At 37.3% G+C, this 15102-nt stretch overlaps 1 protein-coding gene across 1 annotated transcript in view; it reads right to left on the bottom strand.

Annotated features, from left to right (window-relative positions):
* Positions 1-2072: 2072 nt before the first annotated feature.
* Positions 2073-15102, bottom strand: part of smpd3 (sphingomyelin phosphodiesterase 3) — a 116860-nt gene continuing 103830 nt past the window's right edge. Inside the window, exons 8-10 of the mRNA XM_038286929.1 lie at positions 15037-15100; positions 14622-14790; positions 2073-4176 (exon numbers count right to left, since the gene is read on the bottom strand). Of these exons, the coding sequence (XP_038142857.1) occupies positions 4075-4176; positions 14622-14790; positions 15037-15100 (335 nt within the window). The 3' untranslated portion in view covers positions 2073-4074. The remainder of the gene's footprint in view (positions 4177-14621; positions 14791-15036; positions 15101-15102) is intronic.

Raw genomic sequence — 15102 nt, 5'->3', positions numbered from 1 at the left:
CTTGTGACTAAGGATGGAGATGTGGATTTAAAGTAAACCAGTGTTTTGCTCTCAACCAAAAAGGGCTTTTTTTTCTGCCCAGCAAACAAAATTAAAATATACCTCTATTTTAACATAATAAGCAATCTGCCGTAATGCTGGACATTGAACTGCGCTCAAAGAGTAGCTCAGTTTTTCTTCATCTTTGTTTTGATGCTGTTATTTATCATTTCTACATATAATTTAACACTTGGTTGCTAAATGTTGTGGCCCTATCTCACTTCTTCTCTGCATTAATACTGAACAAAAATGTTTTTAGAAATGTATGAATTTCAAGATAGTTTGAATACTAAACAAATAACGTAATATCTTTAACTTTTATTTAAATGGTGGCATTGTGTCACTTTTGTTATTTCAATTAATCTGTAGTACTTTTTTTAGTTTGTTTATTTCATATAAACAGAAACTGAAAAAAAAAAAACGTAATGAATATGAATTTTTAAAATTCTTAAATAGGCCAGCCAGTATTTTATTAATCACAGGAGTTCACACGGTAGAAGTTTTTAATTTACATTGCCTTAGTTAAAGGTATAGTGCAGGATTTTTTGCAAATTTTTTTAAAAGACCTGCCCTCTCCACTCAAAAAAACAAAAAAAAGCACATGCACAACCCTGTACCTGCTCCCGGCAGGGAATGCCTATTAAACGCGTGCGAGAGCATGCACAAGCCCATTTCTTCTTGTGTACGCTTTGTTTAAAAGTTGCAGTTTGCATTACTTTCAAAAAGAAGATTCACAATTTTTCCACTATGTCAGACTCACCGGTAAGTGAAAATTGGGAAGAGCACGTAAGACGGCCTTGCGTAAACATATCACCAGAATGACTGACAATTAGGAGGACCACTTATTTTGATGATCCACCCACAGAAAGAAAAAATCCTGAACTATACCTTTAAAATAAAAAGTACACCCTCTTCCTTATTCTTGGGTCTTCCATATTAAGAAATGAAAAATATGAGCTGGTTTTTACAAATATTTTGTTTTAATCTAATCTAAAGTGTAAACATTCCACCCAGTCTTAAGTTATTAAAAAAGAAGAATCAAAACTGAATAAAGCTCAGTATGAAAACAACGTATACAATTGCTGCTGGTTTTCTGAAGGAAACCAGCAAGCTTCGGGTCATAATAATAATGCACTGGATTAATACGTCCCCTCTGTAAAAGCAGGAGCTCTGGCAGTTAGCTGCTATGAAGCACACGCAATGCGAAAGCGAGAAAAAAAAATTTATAAAATAGATTTAGAGAATCACTTTTGCTGCTCACACAAACTTCAGCTTTTACAGCCCCCAGCTAGCTCGTGTTATCGTGTTAAACGTATTGAAATGATGGTAAAAATCTAAAATGTGGCTTTTTTGGGTGGCTTACCAGGAGATAGCGTCCTCTTTCTGAAAGAAATAAGGCAGCGTGACTTAGATGACAAAATTAGAGACGTCTGGCCATAATGCACGGTGGCATGTAGTGAGAAAAGGGAGAAAAAAAAGCATATCCATAAAAATGCCCTAATACAAACTGGCAAGCACGGTGGTGTAGGGGTGATGATATGGATTTGCTTTGCAGCCACACAACCAGGACGCCTCAAATGTATGTGTCATTAAACAATTCTTGTATATCAAAGTGTTTAAATATTTTAAACTGTGGTAACACATGCAGCAGCATTCTGATTTCCTGACATTAAAAGCCTAATCATGAAAGAAACAGGTTTTCACCCTTTTTAAAGACTGCAATTCTAAGGAAATGAAGAGAACCCTTCGGGGATCAGAGAAAAAAAAACAACCTGTACATTACCACACAATTAGTGAATCAGAAAATATGAAACAAACCATTTCGCAGAAAAATAGTATTTTCTTCATTATTACAATATGTGAGTCATAAAGAGACGGAGCGTGACCGAGCTGCCAGGTGACCTCTGGACTCACTGTAAAACAAGAACTATCATACACAACACCTGGTATGTTTCTGACTCATTCAGATGCTGTTATACCCAGGGGGCCACAGTTCTGCAACCTGTCTATAATTGTGTGGTTTTACAACAGTGTACAGTCTGGGGACTCCCCTGGAGTGACTCAGAAGAAGGTTGGTGCTTAAAAATGACTGTAAACATTGTTTAGCATGAGGAGGATTAGAACTAATTGGGACGGACCGCTATCCATATTTAGTTATTATCATAAGTGTCATTTATCATTAAAATCTGTCCCTAACATCAGATAGGAGGCTTGTCTACGTGCGTTTTGATTTGTAATGTTTTCTTGCCAGGTTTAAAGGCAGCTATAGAAAAGAATCTAAAGGTCATAAAGTTCCCTGGCGTGTGTCAAAAAAAAAAAACATAAGCTCATCCTTCAAGTTTAGGAGTCTTTTCCTGTTGGAATTATTCACAAGTAGACTTAAATAAAAGTAAAAACCTTCCCCTGAAAATGGTCATGAACTGTAGTGAGGGACTAACCAGCTAAAGGGTATTTTGTGATTATAAGACCTGAAACATTTGTCCCCTCCCCTTCTGATAAAACCCGATCGATGTTAAACACTGAATTAAAAACAGGGCCGATGGTGAGTGATATCAACCTCGGAATGGGTCACACAATGATCAATGATGATTTTATAGTGGGTCTAGTCAAAGCCTTGAATTTATAACAGGCCGCTTTAGCTTCTAGCCCTTTAAATGTGTCTAAATTAAAGATAATAGATCAGTACTCCTATACATGGATATAAACCTGTTTTGACCTCCAACACTTGAATACAGTTGTTGCACTTCTATAATAAATAGACTCAATAATTTAGAAAACATTTTTTTTTTGTGTGTGTTAACCAGGGTTATCTTTGTCCTATATAGAAATGTGGTTAATGAGCGGACAAATCTATGTGACAAATAATTGAAAATAAAGCATTGCAGCTTCACAGATTTCTAACTAATCAAAAAGTCTTTTTCTATTGGGGACAGTCATAATGATGATGATTGCTATTAGGGTTTCCTACAAACTGTTATCTTCTGCAGAAAGTGGGGTTGTGTGCTTTTGTTATCTAACTCCCGTTCTTCATTTGTACTCCTTTCTTTGTTTTCAACATGCACAATAGTATACTGCAGTGAGTGTTTCAGGGCAAAATGCACCTTGAGGCATCCAATCTCAAGTCAGGGTGTTATAACAGTGTAGTTAACCTTTAACCTTCATGCATCAATGGAGCTTTATCAAAAAAAGAAAAAAACTCTCCTCAAATTCATCCTAATAATATCTAAAGAACATGCTGAGAGCATCACATTGAATCCAACCTTTACCGTCCCTTAGAAACATAATTTCATATTAAACAGGCATTATACATTTTATAAAAAGTGGAGCGTCTGTAATAGAAACTCTTATTTCTTTTCTTGTTTTAGTGAGCTTTGTTGGTAAGAAAAAAAGACACTTGTTGAGATTTTGGGAATGATGTGAGGGGGGTCAGCGCAGAAGACGACCAACAGCTAAACTGACCGAAAACTTTCAGGGAAGGAAGAAACACAACACAAGGTCACAGATGGTCACTGTAAAGGCCGGTCAGCAGCTTCACCTCAGTTTTATGTTCTTCTTTCATACACTGAACAATGACCATCCAGCTGTCCCTGAAGGTAGAGTCATAAAAATAAGAATCATACTTTATCTACGTCCTAAGACAGATCCGATAAAACAAGTGTGTGCATTGGCTACATGAAACACTCCAAACAAACCCTTTGGACTCAGGAGGGTCGGAGGAAAAGGCCAACAGTCTCAAAGTCGCAGTGTTCAGTGTGAATCTGTGGGTAATTTACCCGGGAAGATGAAAATAAAAATTCTGACTTCCTGTCTGAATTCCCCCAGCGTATCTCTCCTTGTCAGCATTTTCTCTTTTCACTTTCGTCTTTCTTCTTTAAAGCGTTCTTCCACTGATTTACTCATCCACTTGCTGTCCCTCCAGTCTTTCCCCATGCAGCTCTGTATCTGTAAACTCTTAACTTCCTGGTTTCATTTAATTAATTAATCCTTCTTCCATGGCAGTAAAATGAAAGAAGTCCTATAAGTCAGGCGGTGGATCTAAGGCTCCTCTTCCCCGGTGGAAACAGCCAGTCTCATGGCCACAGAGAGGTGGTCTGTGAGGCCGGCCAGCTGTGTCACAAAGCTGAACTCTTCGATGTCCTGCAAGAGAAGGACAAACACATTAATACAGACAATTTAAAATGGAAATGCTAATTTCACTTTGCAAAAGAGGCATTTGAATACGCTGTACCAGGTGCCTGTTTTGTTCCTTATATATAAATATTCTGTGAATGCTGCAACTCTAGAGAAATCACATTTCAATCAGAAGATCAATATTTCTTCTATAGAAGTCTTTTAAATAACAATTCTAAGTTTGTAAATACATCTTAACCTCGCTCAGACTGTTTGACACTAAAGCTGAATCGTATTGACAAAAACATGGTTTATTTCTCCAGCAATTAACAATTTTGGATATTAATGTAAAATGATTGTCAGTTAAAATTCTAATTTCTAAGTTACGAGGGGCGTTCAATAAGTACGGTGATGCCCCTGGCCCACTTCCAGATGTTTGATCGAGCAGAAATTTTGCATGTGAAGTATTTTAAATCTTTATAGATTAAATAGCAAATTACAGCTCTGAACTAATTGTGGTTTCTGATTTACTGGTGTTAAAATTGAGTCAAGTATGAGGTTCTGCATTTGAAAGGGTCACACAATGGTGTTTGGTCAAATGAAAGTAACTTATAGTGATAATGTCCCATAATATAACCTTGTAAAACACTTTGCAAGTTAATTTAATAGGCATCATCACCATAAGTTACTTTCATTTCATCAAAAGTCTCCCATGATCACTGCTCGACACTCAACAGGCTCCATTTCAGACTTTACTCAGTAAAACACTGAAAAAGGTGATGATGAGACGTTCTTATTGTATAATAATTTAATCTATTGACTTAAAAAATTACTTCAAATCATTAACATTTTAAAATAAACAAATATAATAAATACAAAATTTTTTGTGCATTTTGAATAAATTGTAAATGGCCAAAATGTTAGACAGATGCATTTTACAAACATGTAATTTTATTTGCTTAAAATGAAGTTTTTGAACCTTCATTATATGTTTTGTAAAGTTTTGCCTTAAATAAAGTTGTAAGTAGGTAATTATTTCACCAAATGGTATCTTTTAATGTCCATTATTACTTTTGGTAACAATTCAATTTGATTAGTTGAGGATTATTTCAATAATTAATAATCATTCCAGTGCTAGTTCTGTATCCTCCGTAAAGTAATGTTCAGTGGTGTGCACAGACATTTTTATAGGGCAGGTGCTCAGTTTGAAAAAAGGGCACCTTATACGTCGCATGGGAACACCAACAGCCAAACATGCCTAATGCTGACGTTTTAACGATCTTCTGCAGTCCATAGGTACCAAAGCGAAACTGGTGTCACTTAAATAAATAACTATTTCCAGGATTCCTGAATATCTTTAGGTTTATTGGGTATATATGACAATTGCAGATGAACTGAAGATTTATATGTGAAATATTAAAAAACACAAATCTATTATCTTATTTCTAGTACATAATATCTGGTTATCTTATTTTAAGGTTAAAACCTCTTATTCCACTGACAGATCATCTTATATATTTTTATGCTTAGATTTTCAGGTAATTTTTTGCAGTCGTAGATAAACACAGAATTTAAAAATGCAGCTTAATCTACACGCCCCACTTGAAATGAATGGAACCTTATTCAAATGTATTTTTACAAATTGTGATCATTTGGCTTTATGTTTGCTTTTAAATGAAATGTTTAAGAGACAAAGGGTAACCTGTGTGCAGTAGTTGTCATAGAAAAGGACAAATGGATGTTCCATACAGGGACCATTACAGCACATAAACAGTTACATCTATAAAAAGCATTAAATTTTTTTCTAATTGAATTAAAGAGTTGCATTTTAAACCTTTTCTTGGCAGCTGGCCGAGGCCATTAAAGACGTTTATGCAATTAACTAGCCGATTGGTGAAGGAGGTAAATACACTTGTTTAGTTGCTCTTCACCAGGGCAAGGATCTAATGAGGTGATGCTACAAGTCTTGCGGAGCCAAATTACAAAGATCTAGACTCTGGGTTTAATAGGCTTTTGAATTCATAAATGGTATTTACATGGTACAATGGCTCAAATACTTTTTTGTCCAGAGGGGAAAAGTGCAGGTTCTCTAGCACCACCTAGTATCTATCTGTGTACTTCCCTAGTAATGTTTAAATGCCATCAGCAGTATGGCTTAAAAGTTTAAACGTGTTTGAATAAAACCAGAAAATTGTGCAAATTCTTATCAAATCTTCTAAATCATTTTATTGCCCAGCACCACTTGGTATTTGTATGAGGATAACAAAACCCCTGTACACACTTGTCATCGTTAATTCCCATGTTCATCTCCTGCCAGGCCATGAACCTGCAGTGGGAAAACCAACACAAAACTCTTTTCCACTATTCAGTCAAAGCCTTTTTAAACCACATATTGTGGGGGAAAAAACAGACCCATATTTAGAAATGTCGTATAATCTATTTTTATAATAAACAAATACATTAAATTATTTTTAAGGAGTTTCGCTATCATTTATACACCTTATATGGTTAAAATAAAATAATTTTAGTCATTAAAATGTGGTGATAAAGTTTTATACATATGAAAATATACACTGTGGCTTCACTTCTGCAAATGTGGTTAAAATGATGGATGCACTTTAAGTTCAGACAGGTCATTGTTGTTTTCAGGCCACAGGGCAAATCCCCAGGCTGCTAGCACGACTATTTCCTTTAGCTGGAAGTCCAGGGACTTGGCTAAAGACTAATAAACAACCTCTGGCCTAAAGACATGTAGATCTCATAGGGTACTTTCCAACGATACATACTGTCTCTATTCATACACACAGTGATATTAAAGATGCTGACAGTCCTGGAAACTCCAAAGATAAAATAATTAGAGCTAAGACAAAATTGGGAAAAAAAAATCTAAAAGGGTATTTTTTTTTTTTTAAATAAGTCAATGTTTTCTTCAATTGAAGAGCTGAGACCCTTTGCCCATGGAACAAGACAATTTTTATTTAAATTAATAAAAATCAACTGCAGTCTCTTATTTCAAGTGCATAATATCTAATTATCTTTTTTTTTAGGGTAAATATAATCCTTCTATTGGCAGATCATTTTATTCAATACTCAAATTAAGGGTAAATACACTTAGTAAAAGAAATTTTGACTTCTTTTATTAAGAAACTGCTGCTTGCCAGCTGCAGATCTTTGCACAGCATTCATTGCTCTTGATAAATAATAGAGGCCTTAAATTTGTTCTATGTTTAGCGGAAAGCTTGTTCTCTGTTCATAATAAACAATTTTCAAGTCATTTTATTAAGTTTCAGCTGCTAGATAAAGTCTTGATATTTCAGTTACATTTAAAGGCATTTGTTGCCCATTAAAAATGAAGTGTAAATGGCAAACAGTCGTAAATGAGTATTTTATTATGTAAAAATTAATATTGTAAAATGTTCATATTTCTTGTACATAGTTTTTTTTAATTACTCCTATGAGTAAATTACTCTTTCAGCAAATGACATGTTTAAGTACCTCATCAATTTGCCTTATAAATAAACTAAACATAAAAGGGAAACAAAATAAAGCTTTTTTAGCACAACATCAGTTATCACAAGCTTCGGAGCGGAAGGTAGAAATGTGTTTTGGGTCAATATAAATCGGACCCTTGAGTTGTTAAAAAGCAACACATATCTGTTTTTTCCCCTTTCTAAATTTGTCCTTATGTTCACGCAGCTGCTCTCTCTTGTAAGTCTTTATTTATATAACTAGACATGTGATTAAACTGACAAATGTGACACTTTGCAGAAGTATTCACAACCATTAAGCTCTTTCATAAGACATCACATTTCAACTACTCTCTTCTTTTTTTATTTTATAAAGATTAGTCAGGGTATAGGAGACTGAACACAAATACAGACCAGCCTTTCTAGAGTTTTCTTTGCAAGAACTGTAGATTATTTTTCTACACACTTAATATGTAGACATAGTGTACATTGTCACTCTAACATCACAAAAGCCTAACGGAAATAAAACTGATGAGTTTCAGTTCTGTTTAAGATGTGTTCTACAGCCCACGTCGGCCCAACACTAAACTCCTACATTTGTTTGGCTCATTTGCACTTGTTTTCCATAAGAAACTTTAGGAGCATAATTTTCTGCTGCTCCAGTGATCCAATTGAAGCTTATTTTTCAGTGAAGGTCATTGTGGATACTTTGGAAAAATTAAATGCACATTAAGGACGGATGAGGCAATTAGAAAGCTCAGTCAGCTCCCTTCCTCTCCGATCTACTTTCATCAATGATGGTGTTGATGTGTTTAAACCACAGGGGGAAAAAAATCTCTGTACTAAAGAAGTGGGAATATTTTAACCCCATGAGGTCCTTTCCAATGAGACTGTTGTTATATTTCATCTTTAAACAAGGATCAAATCTCCACTAATAAAACTTAGGAAGGCTTAAACCACAAATGATTTAACATAGAAGCAAATGAATAACATTTATCTTTACCGGTACTTTATCTTTTAAAACACATTCACCTCTCTTGGTTCTCTGTATGTCTGGAAGAGTTGAAGGCCTGGGTGGCTCTAAATTTATTGAAACTTAATGAAGATAAGACAGAGGTAGTGATTTTTGGCAAATCCACAGTAGATTCCCTGACCAATCTTGGCTCTTTGGCCCAGTATGTCAAGCCGGTTGTTACAAATACAAGGGTCAAGATAGATGCTGGTCGTAAGTCTAAGTTGTAAAATCTATGTTGTCCTAAGTTGTAAAATCTATTTGTTTCCACTTAAGGCAGTTAGCCAAAGTAAACCCTTTTCTTACCAGAAAGCATTTTGAAACAGTGATTTGTGCATTAGTGTTCAAATGGCTGGATTACTGTAATACACGTTATATAGGAGTAAATGATTTATTTAATTCCCAGCTTCAGAGGGTACAAAATGCTGCTGCATGTCATTTAACATGTACATGATAATTTGACCGTATTTCCCCTATTTTAGCTTCCTTACACTGGTTGCCAGTAGAGTTTAGGATTCATTTTAAAATCCTTTTATTTATTTTTAAAGCTCTAAATGACCTTGCCCCTCTCTATCTGTCTGAGCTGTTACATTCTTACACACCCTCCTGTTCCCTAAGGTCAGCTGATCAGTTGCTTCTAAGGTGCCCAGGACAAAGAGGGGGCCATGCTATCTTAATGAACATTGAAATAATGCACTCTTATAAGTACCTAGGTGTTGGCCTGAATAACAAACTGGACTCACAACACTGAGGTCAGAGTGCAGGTGGCACTCCTTAACCTGACTCCTCCAGATGGATTTGCTCCGCATATCCATCTCGAAACCTTCGGTTGAAGTAATTTTGGGAAGGGGCGAAAATACTGGTTAGCTGATTGGCCTATGTTGGTGATAGATGGGCCAAATAAACCAATCAGATTAACGAAGCATATGACGTACTAACAGCCAGGCTACTCTTGCCGAAACCTGTCGGGAGAAGAGCAAAAACATCTTTTCCTCTGAGAAAAGCCTCCAGAGCAGTGTTTTGCTCTTCTTTCAGTGAAGAAATACTCTGTAGTTCCAATAAAACTTGCTCGATAGCCACTCTAACGCTAGTTTCATCGGCTGCAGCCGCCATGATCTTTAGACTGAACTGTCGCACTTCTCGTTGCGTCACACCTCAACCCGCCTCAAAGCCAACGCTGATTGGACGTTCGTTTGGTGAACGGCTCCAAATTTTCTTCAACGGAGAGTCTCCAGACTGATTAATGAGTGAAATCTTGAAAGCTCAGGAGGTCAGAATGGTCTCACGAGGCTAGGCACTCCTACATACCCTCTATGAATCTGTTGTGGCATTAGCCATCTTCTATGGAGCTGTCTGTTGGAGCACTGGCTTATCTGTAGCTGAGAGAAAACGGCTGGATAAGCTGATCAGGAAGGCCAGCTCTGTGATTGGATGCTCTCTGGACTCAGTGCAGGAGGTAGAAAAACACACTGACCTAACTAAATTAACATCTCTATTGGATAATGTTTCACATCCCAAGCAGGAAGCTGTTGCAGAACTGGAGAGCTCCTTCAGTGACAGACTGCTGCACCCTAAATGCACCAGGGAGCGTTATCACAGATCCTTCCTCCCAGCAGCTGGAAGACTTTATAACCACCACTGTTCCCAACAACTTTAATAAGATGTTACATTCATGCTGATTTTGCACAGTTTCTGTCTTAATCAGTTAAATAACATGCTGCTGTCATTTTGCACATCTCTGATGTTGCTGATATTTTTCAAACATCCATTACTGTAAAAATGTCCATAGCTGTATATTTATTCTCCAGGTGCAGTATTTATATTGTTAAAACACTTTACAGTACTGTATTTTATTTGTTGCTTTTTAACTCTTCACTATTATGTTAGATCAGATCCCCAGAGCCAGTTTAAGCGCCCGCGGATCAGATCGCCGAGGTCTCCGCCTCTGGCTGCCGCCCAATCCCCTTGGCACCGGTCCCTCATGGTTCCCCCTGCAGGTGGTGGGCCCACTGGGGGATGGCCTCGCGTCGCTCCTTCGGGCTGGGCCCGGCCGGGTCCCGCAAGGAAGAACCCGACCACCAGGCACTCGCCGACGAACCCCAACCCCAGGCCTGGCTCCAGGGTGGGGTCCCGGCTCCGCCGTACCGGGCGACGTCACGTGCCTCGTTTTAGTCCTCGTCATAAGGGTTTTTGAACCGCTCTTCGTCTGACCTGTCACCCAGAGCCTGTTTGCCTTGGGAGACCCTTCCAGGGGCATTTAGCCCCCGACAACATAGCCTCTGGGATCACCCAGGCACTGAAACCCCTCCACCACGTTAAGGTGGCGGTTCAAGGAGGGGCCGGTCTGTCGTGGTGAAGAGAGAGCTGAGCGAAAAGGCAAAGCTCTCAATTTACCGGTCGGTCTACGTTCCTACCCTCACCTATGGTCATGAAATCTGGATCATGACCGAAAGAACGAGATCCCGGATACAAGCGGCTGAAATGAGCTTTCTCCGCAGGGTGGCTGGGCTCTCCCTTAGAGATAGGGTGAGGAGCTCGGTCATTCGGGAGAGGCTCAGTGTAGAGCCGGTTCTCCTCCACATCGAGAGGAGTCAGTTGAGGTGGCTCGGACATCTTCTTCGGATGTCCCCTGGACGCCTTCCTCGGGAGGTGTTCCAGGCACGTCCCACTGGGAGGAGGCCCAGGGGACGACCCAGGACAAGCTGGAGAGACTATGTCTCTCGGCTGGCCTGGGAGCGCCTAGGGCTTCCCCCAACAGAGCTGGAGGAGGTGTCTGCGGAGAGGGAAGTCTGGGAGTCTCTGCTCAGTCTGCTGCCCCCGAGACCCGGTTCCGGATAAAGCGGGAGACGACGAGTACAAGTACGAGTACTATTATGTTATTCTTATACTTTTTCTAAGGTCCATAGTTAAATGACCATTTTTTTTCTATAATATTTTGCTGCTGTAAACACCAGAATTTAACAATAAAGGAATTTTCTATTCTATTCTATTCTATTCTATTCTATTCTATTCTATTCTATTCCTTTGGGCATAAGACAGGACTCTCCACTCGCTGTTTTAAAGTATCTTCTTAAGACCCATCTTTTTTCTTTGGCTTTTGGCACAATCTGAGAGGTTTCACTTTGTTTTATTGTGTCTGTATATTAATATGTATAATGTAAAATGTACAGCACTTTCATCCTGCCGGTGTAGACAGGTGCTTCATAAATAAAGTTGATAAGGTATGGTATCCAAGTAGATCCTCAACTACGAAAGATAATTGATATTTTTTTCTGATGATCTTAGATTGAAAACACAAAACGTTATCCTGCCACAAGGTTGTGACATGTGGCTGCAGTTTGAAAGCAAACAGGCTGAAAGCAGAGATAGAGATGTTCTGATGTAAATGTTGTGTTTTGGTTTTCTGATCGACAGCGATGCAGTAGAGGTTCTACTGTCTTTATGTGGTTTCCAGGTTGTGCTGCTTTGTTTCATTTTTCTGGTCTCTGGATTCAGTCAAAGCCTTCATGTTTGATTCAATGAAGGTTTTGTTGTGAGTGAACCACATGCAGACACTAATGCTCTATGAAGCCTGATAGAAAATGGCTTGTTCGCTTGTACGGGTTTTACATAATGCGCTTTATATATATCCAATATGCATTAAACCACATTGACAAGTAACTGCTGCCAGTTGATACTAATTGCATTTCCTTCTAAAGATGCTTGTGTTGTGGTGCATCAGTCATGATTATAGCACAGCAGAAAAAACATGTTTGAGCTGCATCTTTGCTGACATTTGGTTTGAGGATATAGAGGATTTTGTTCACAATGATTTTAATCTATAAGAAAACTACTGTATTAGTAACTTTTAGTGTTCATTTATTTCAGTTTGTCAGTCAAAATCAGAAGACTTTGCAACATGTCGAGCATTAATAGCATCGTTAATTGATCTTAGTCCCACGTATACTCAGTTAACTTTCATTCTGCTTCTGCATTTGGATAGATGCAGTTTTACATTATTTGTATTTTTTTTTTTATTATTATAGATTCTTTTTATGTCATTTTAAAACTTCATGATTAATCAAGAGCACAGGCCCCATTTGCAATGGCAGAGAATGAGCTAAGAAATTGGATCTACTAAAAAAAAACTTCTTTTTGAGTCAAAATTATCATTAAAAAGCTGCAAACATATAGCTATATAAGCGTACACAGCCCACAACTCATGGGTTTACATCGACCATCAGCAGAAGATAATCTGATTAATATTAAAGTGTTGGATTTTTCTCACATGTTCACATTTGCATCATTTATGTAAGAGCAAATAAGGTTACTTTAGAATGATTTTATTATTCAAAGGCAGAATATTGGCACAATCTCTCCAAAACTGACAAAAAGTGAAACTGGTAAGGGAGACTGACAGCAGCATTTAAGGAGCTGCAGGACTTTCTAGTTGGTTGTAGTTATTCCATATCTAGCATAAATCTTCTGTAGACCTCACATACAGGTTGTACGGAAAGAATTCAGACCCCTTTAAATTTTCCACTCTTTGTTTCATTGCAGCCATTTGCTAATATCAATAAAGTTCCTTTTATTTCTCATTAATGTACACTCAGCATTCCATCTTGACAGATAAAAACAAAAATTTAGACATTTTTGCAAATTCATTAAAAAAGAAATACTGAAATATCAATTGTTGATAAGTATTCAGTGCCTTTGCTCATTATTGTCAGGCGTCTTTCCGTACCCACTGTATATCTACTGTGGGAGGAAGGGTTCAAGTTAAAATCAATTTAATTCAGTTTATTTTTATAGCGTTAATTCACAACACATCATCTAAATGTAGAGACTATTTAATAGGTTAGAGTCATACTGGTAAAAAGTTTTCTTAGAAAAACCAGCGGATTGTATCGATTCATTGACTTGACAGCAATAGCTCCTACTAATCATGCATGAAGTGACAGTGGAGAGGAGAAACTCCCTTTAAAAAGGAAGAAACCTCTGGCAGAATCAGGTTCAGTGTGAACAGACATCTGCTATATGACTATAGAGACACTGATCTTTAAATACTTTCCATGTTAGAAAAGGCAATAGTAAACTAGAAAAAGTAGCATTTTTTTTGAAAAAGTTGTAAGCTAGCAGAAAAAGCTTAACTTAAAAGCTATAAAATTACAACAAAAAAGTATAATTGCCTTCCTGAAAAATAAATGAAACAAGCTGAAGCAAAATGACTGAAACATGGTTAATATATCATGAATATGCAGAAAACAGAACTGCTTAATGTCTCTCCTAAAACAAAGCAGATTCATGTGTAATTTGGAAGAAATACACTCAGCTTGACAGCAACCTTTTTTAAAATGTGATAAATCTATAAACATTTAACACATTTTAAAAGTTTACAATCCCTTTCTACAAAAAGAAAGAGACATCCAAGATTCCTTTCCTATAAACTGTAAAATGTAATATATGATTTTTAATCTCAGTTTTCCCTGTGCTGTCTGCCATTAGTGTTACAGTTTGACCAATCTGCTTTCACCTACAATAAATGATGAGAAATGGAATTTCTCATCATTTGGCTGTTTTATTGTGATGTAACTTGGCTGTTTTGGCTGTTTTATTGTGATGTAACTTTTATAATTAACTTTAGATTTATTCCTGAAGCCTGGCAACATCTTTTATGAGAAAATTTATTTTTCTGAAATCTGATAGCTTTTATTCTAGAACTGATATCTTACTTCCCGAGACTCGAGACTGTCCTCAAATGTACACTGTATTCTTTAATTCGCTTATGGAAATACATTGCTGCAGTTTTTCTCTTTTCACCTTCTTATCACAAACATTTGCTTTCCAAAAGATGTTTAATAATGTATTTATCTACTAGTGTAATGATGTTTTTTAAGGCTAATTAAAAGCACTGTAACAAAAATGGCAGTTTCTGAACAAGAATGAAGTTCAGTGAAGCTAATAAATATGATGCAGGGACACATTTTCTCATTCCTTATCGGTTCTAAACGTACCACTTTCCAGTCCTGCTGAATGCTCTCGTCGCTGTAGAGGATGTAGTCTATCCGGCGGCCATTCCCCTTCAGTGGGATTTTCCGCCCCTTCTGACCGCTGGCAGGACACTGATTCTTACTGGGAGGAAACACCAGGTACTCCTTTCTCCCCTCTTCGTTCTCCATCACTCTGCAAAAAAAAACAAAAACAAATTCACCTCAGTGGACTCGCAGGAGGACTTTTACAACATCTATTATGTTAACTTGTGCCTGGAACAAATAACTTTAAAAACATCCCAGTAATATTTTTTAAACCAAAACTTCCTTCCACAAAATTAACTTTGTGATTATAATAGGAGTTTGTATGACCCAGCATCAAGCTAGCAGAGTTTAATACATGCAAACACTGTGACTACAAAATGGATGTGAGACTTACTTTTGTAAACTTTCGGGTGAACTGACGTCTTCGTCATAAAGGCCACTGGGATCCAACAGAGTGCCT

This window comes from Cyprinodon tularosa, unplaced genomic scaffold (assembly GCF_016077235.1).
Source record: "Cyprinodon tularosa strain WSP-4 unplaced genomic scaffold, ASM1607723v1 ctg232, whole genome shotgun sequence".
Lineage (NCBI taxonomy): Eukaryota > Metazoa > Chordata > Actinopteri > Cyprinodontiformes > Cyprinodontidae > Cyprinodon > Cyprinodon tularosa.
This window is presented reverse-complemented; position numbering and strand designations above follow the sequence as displayed.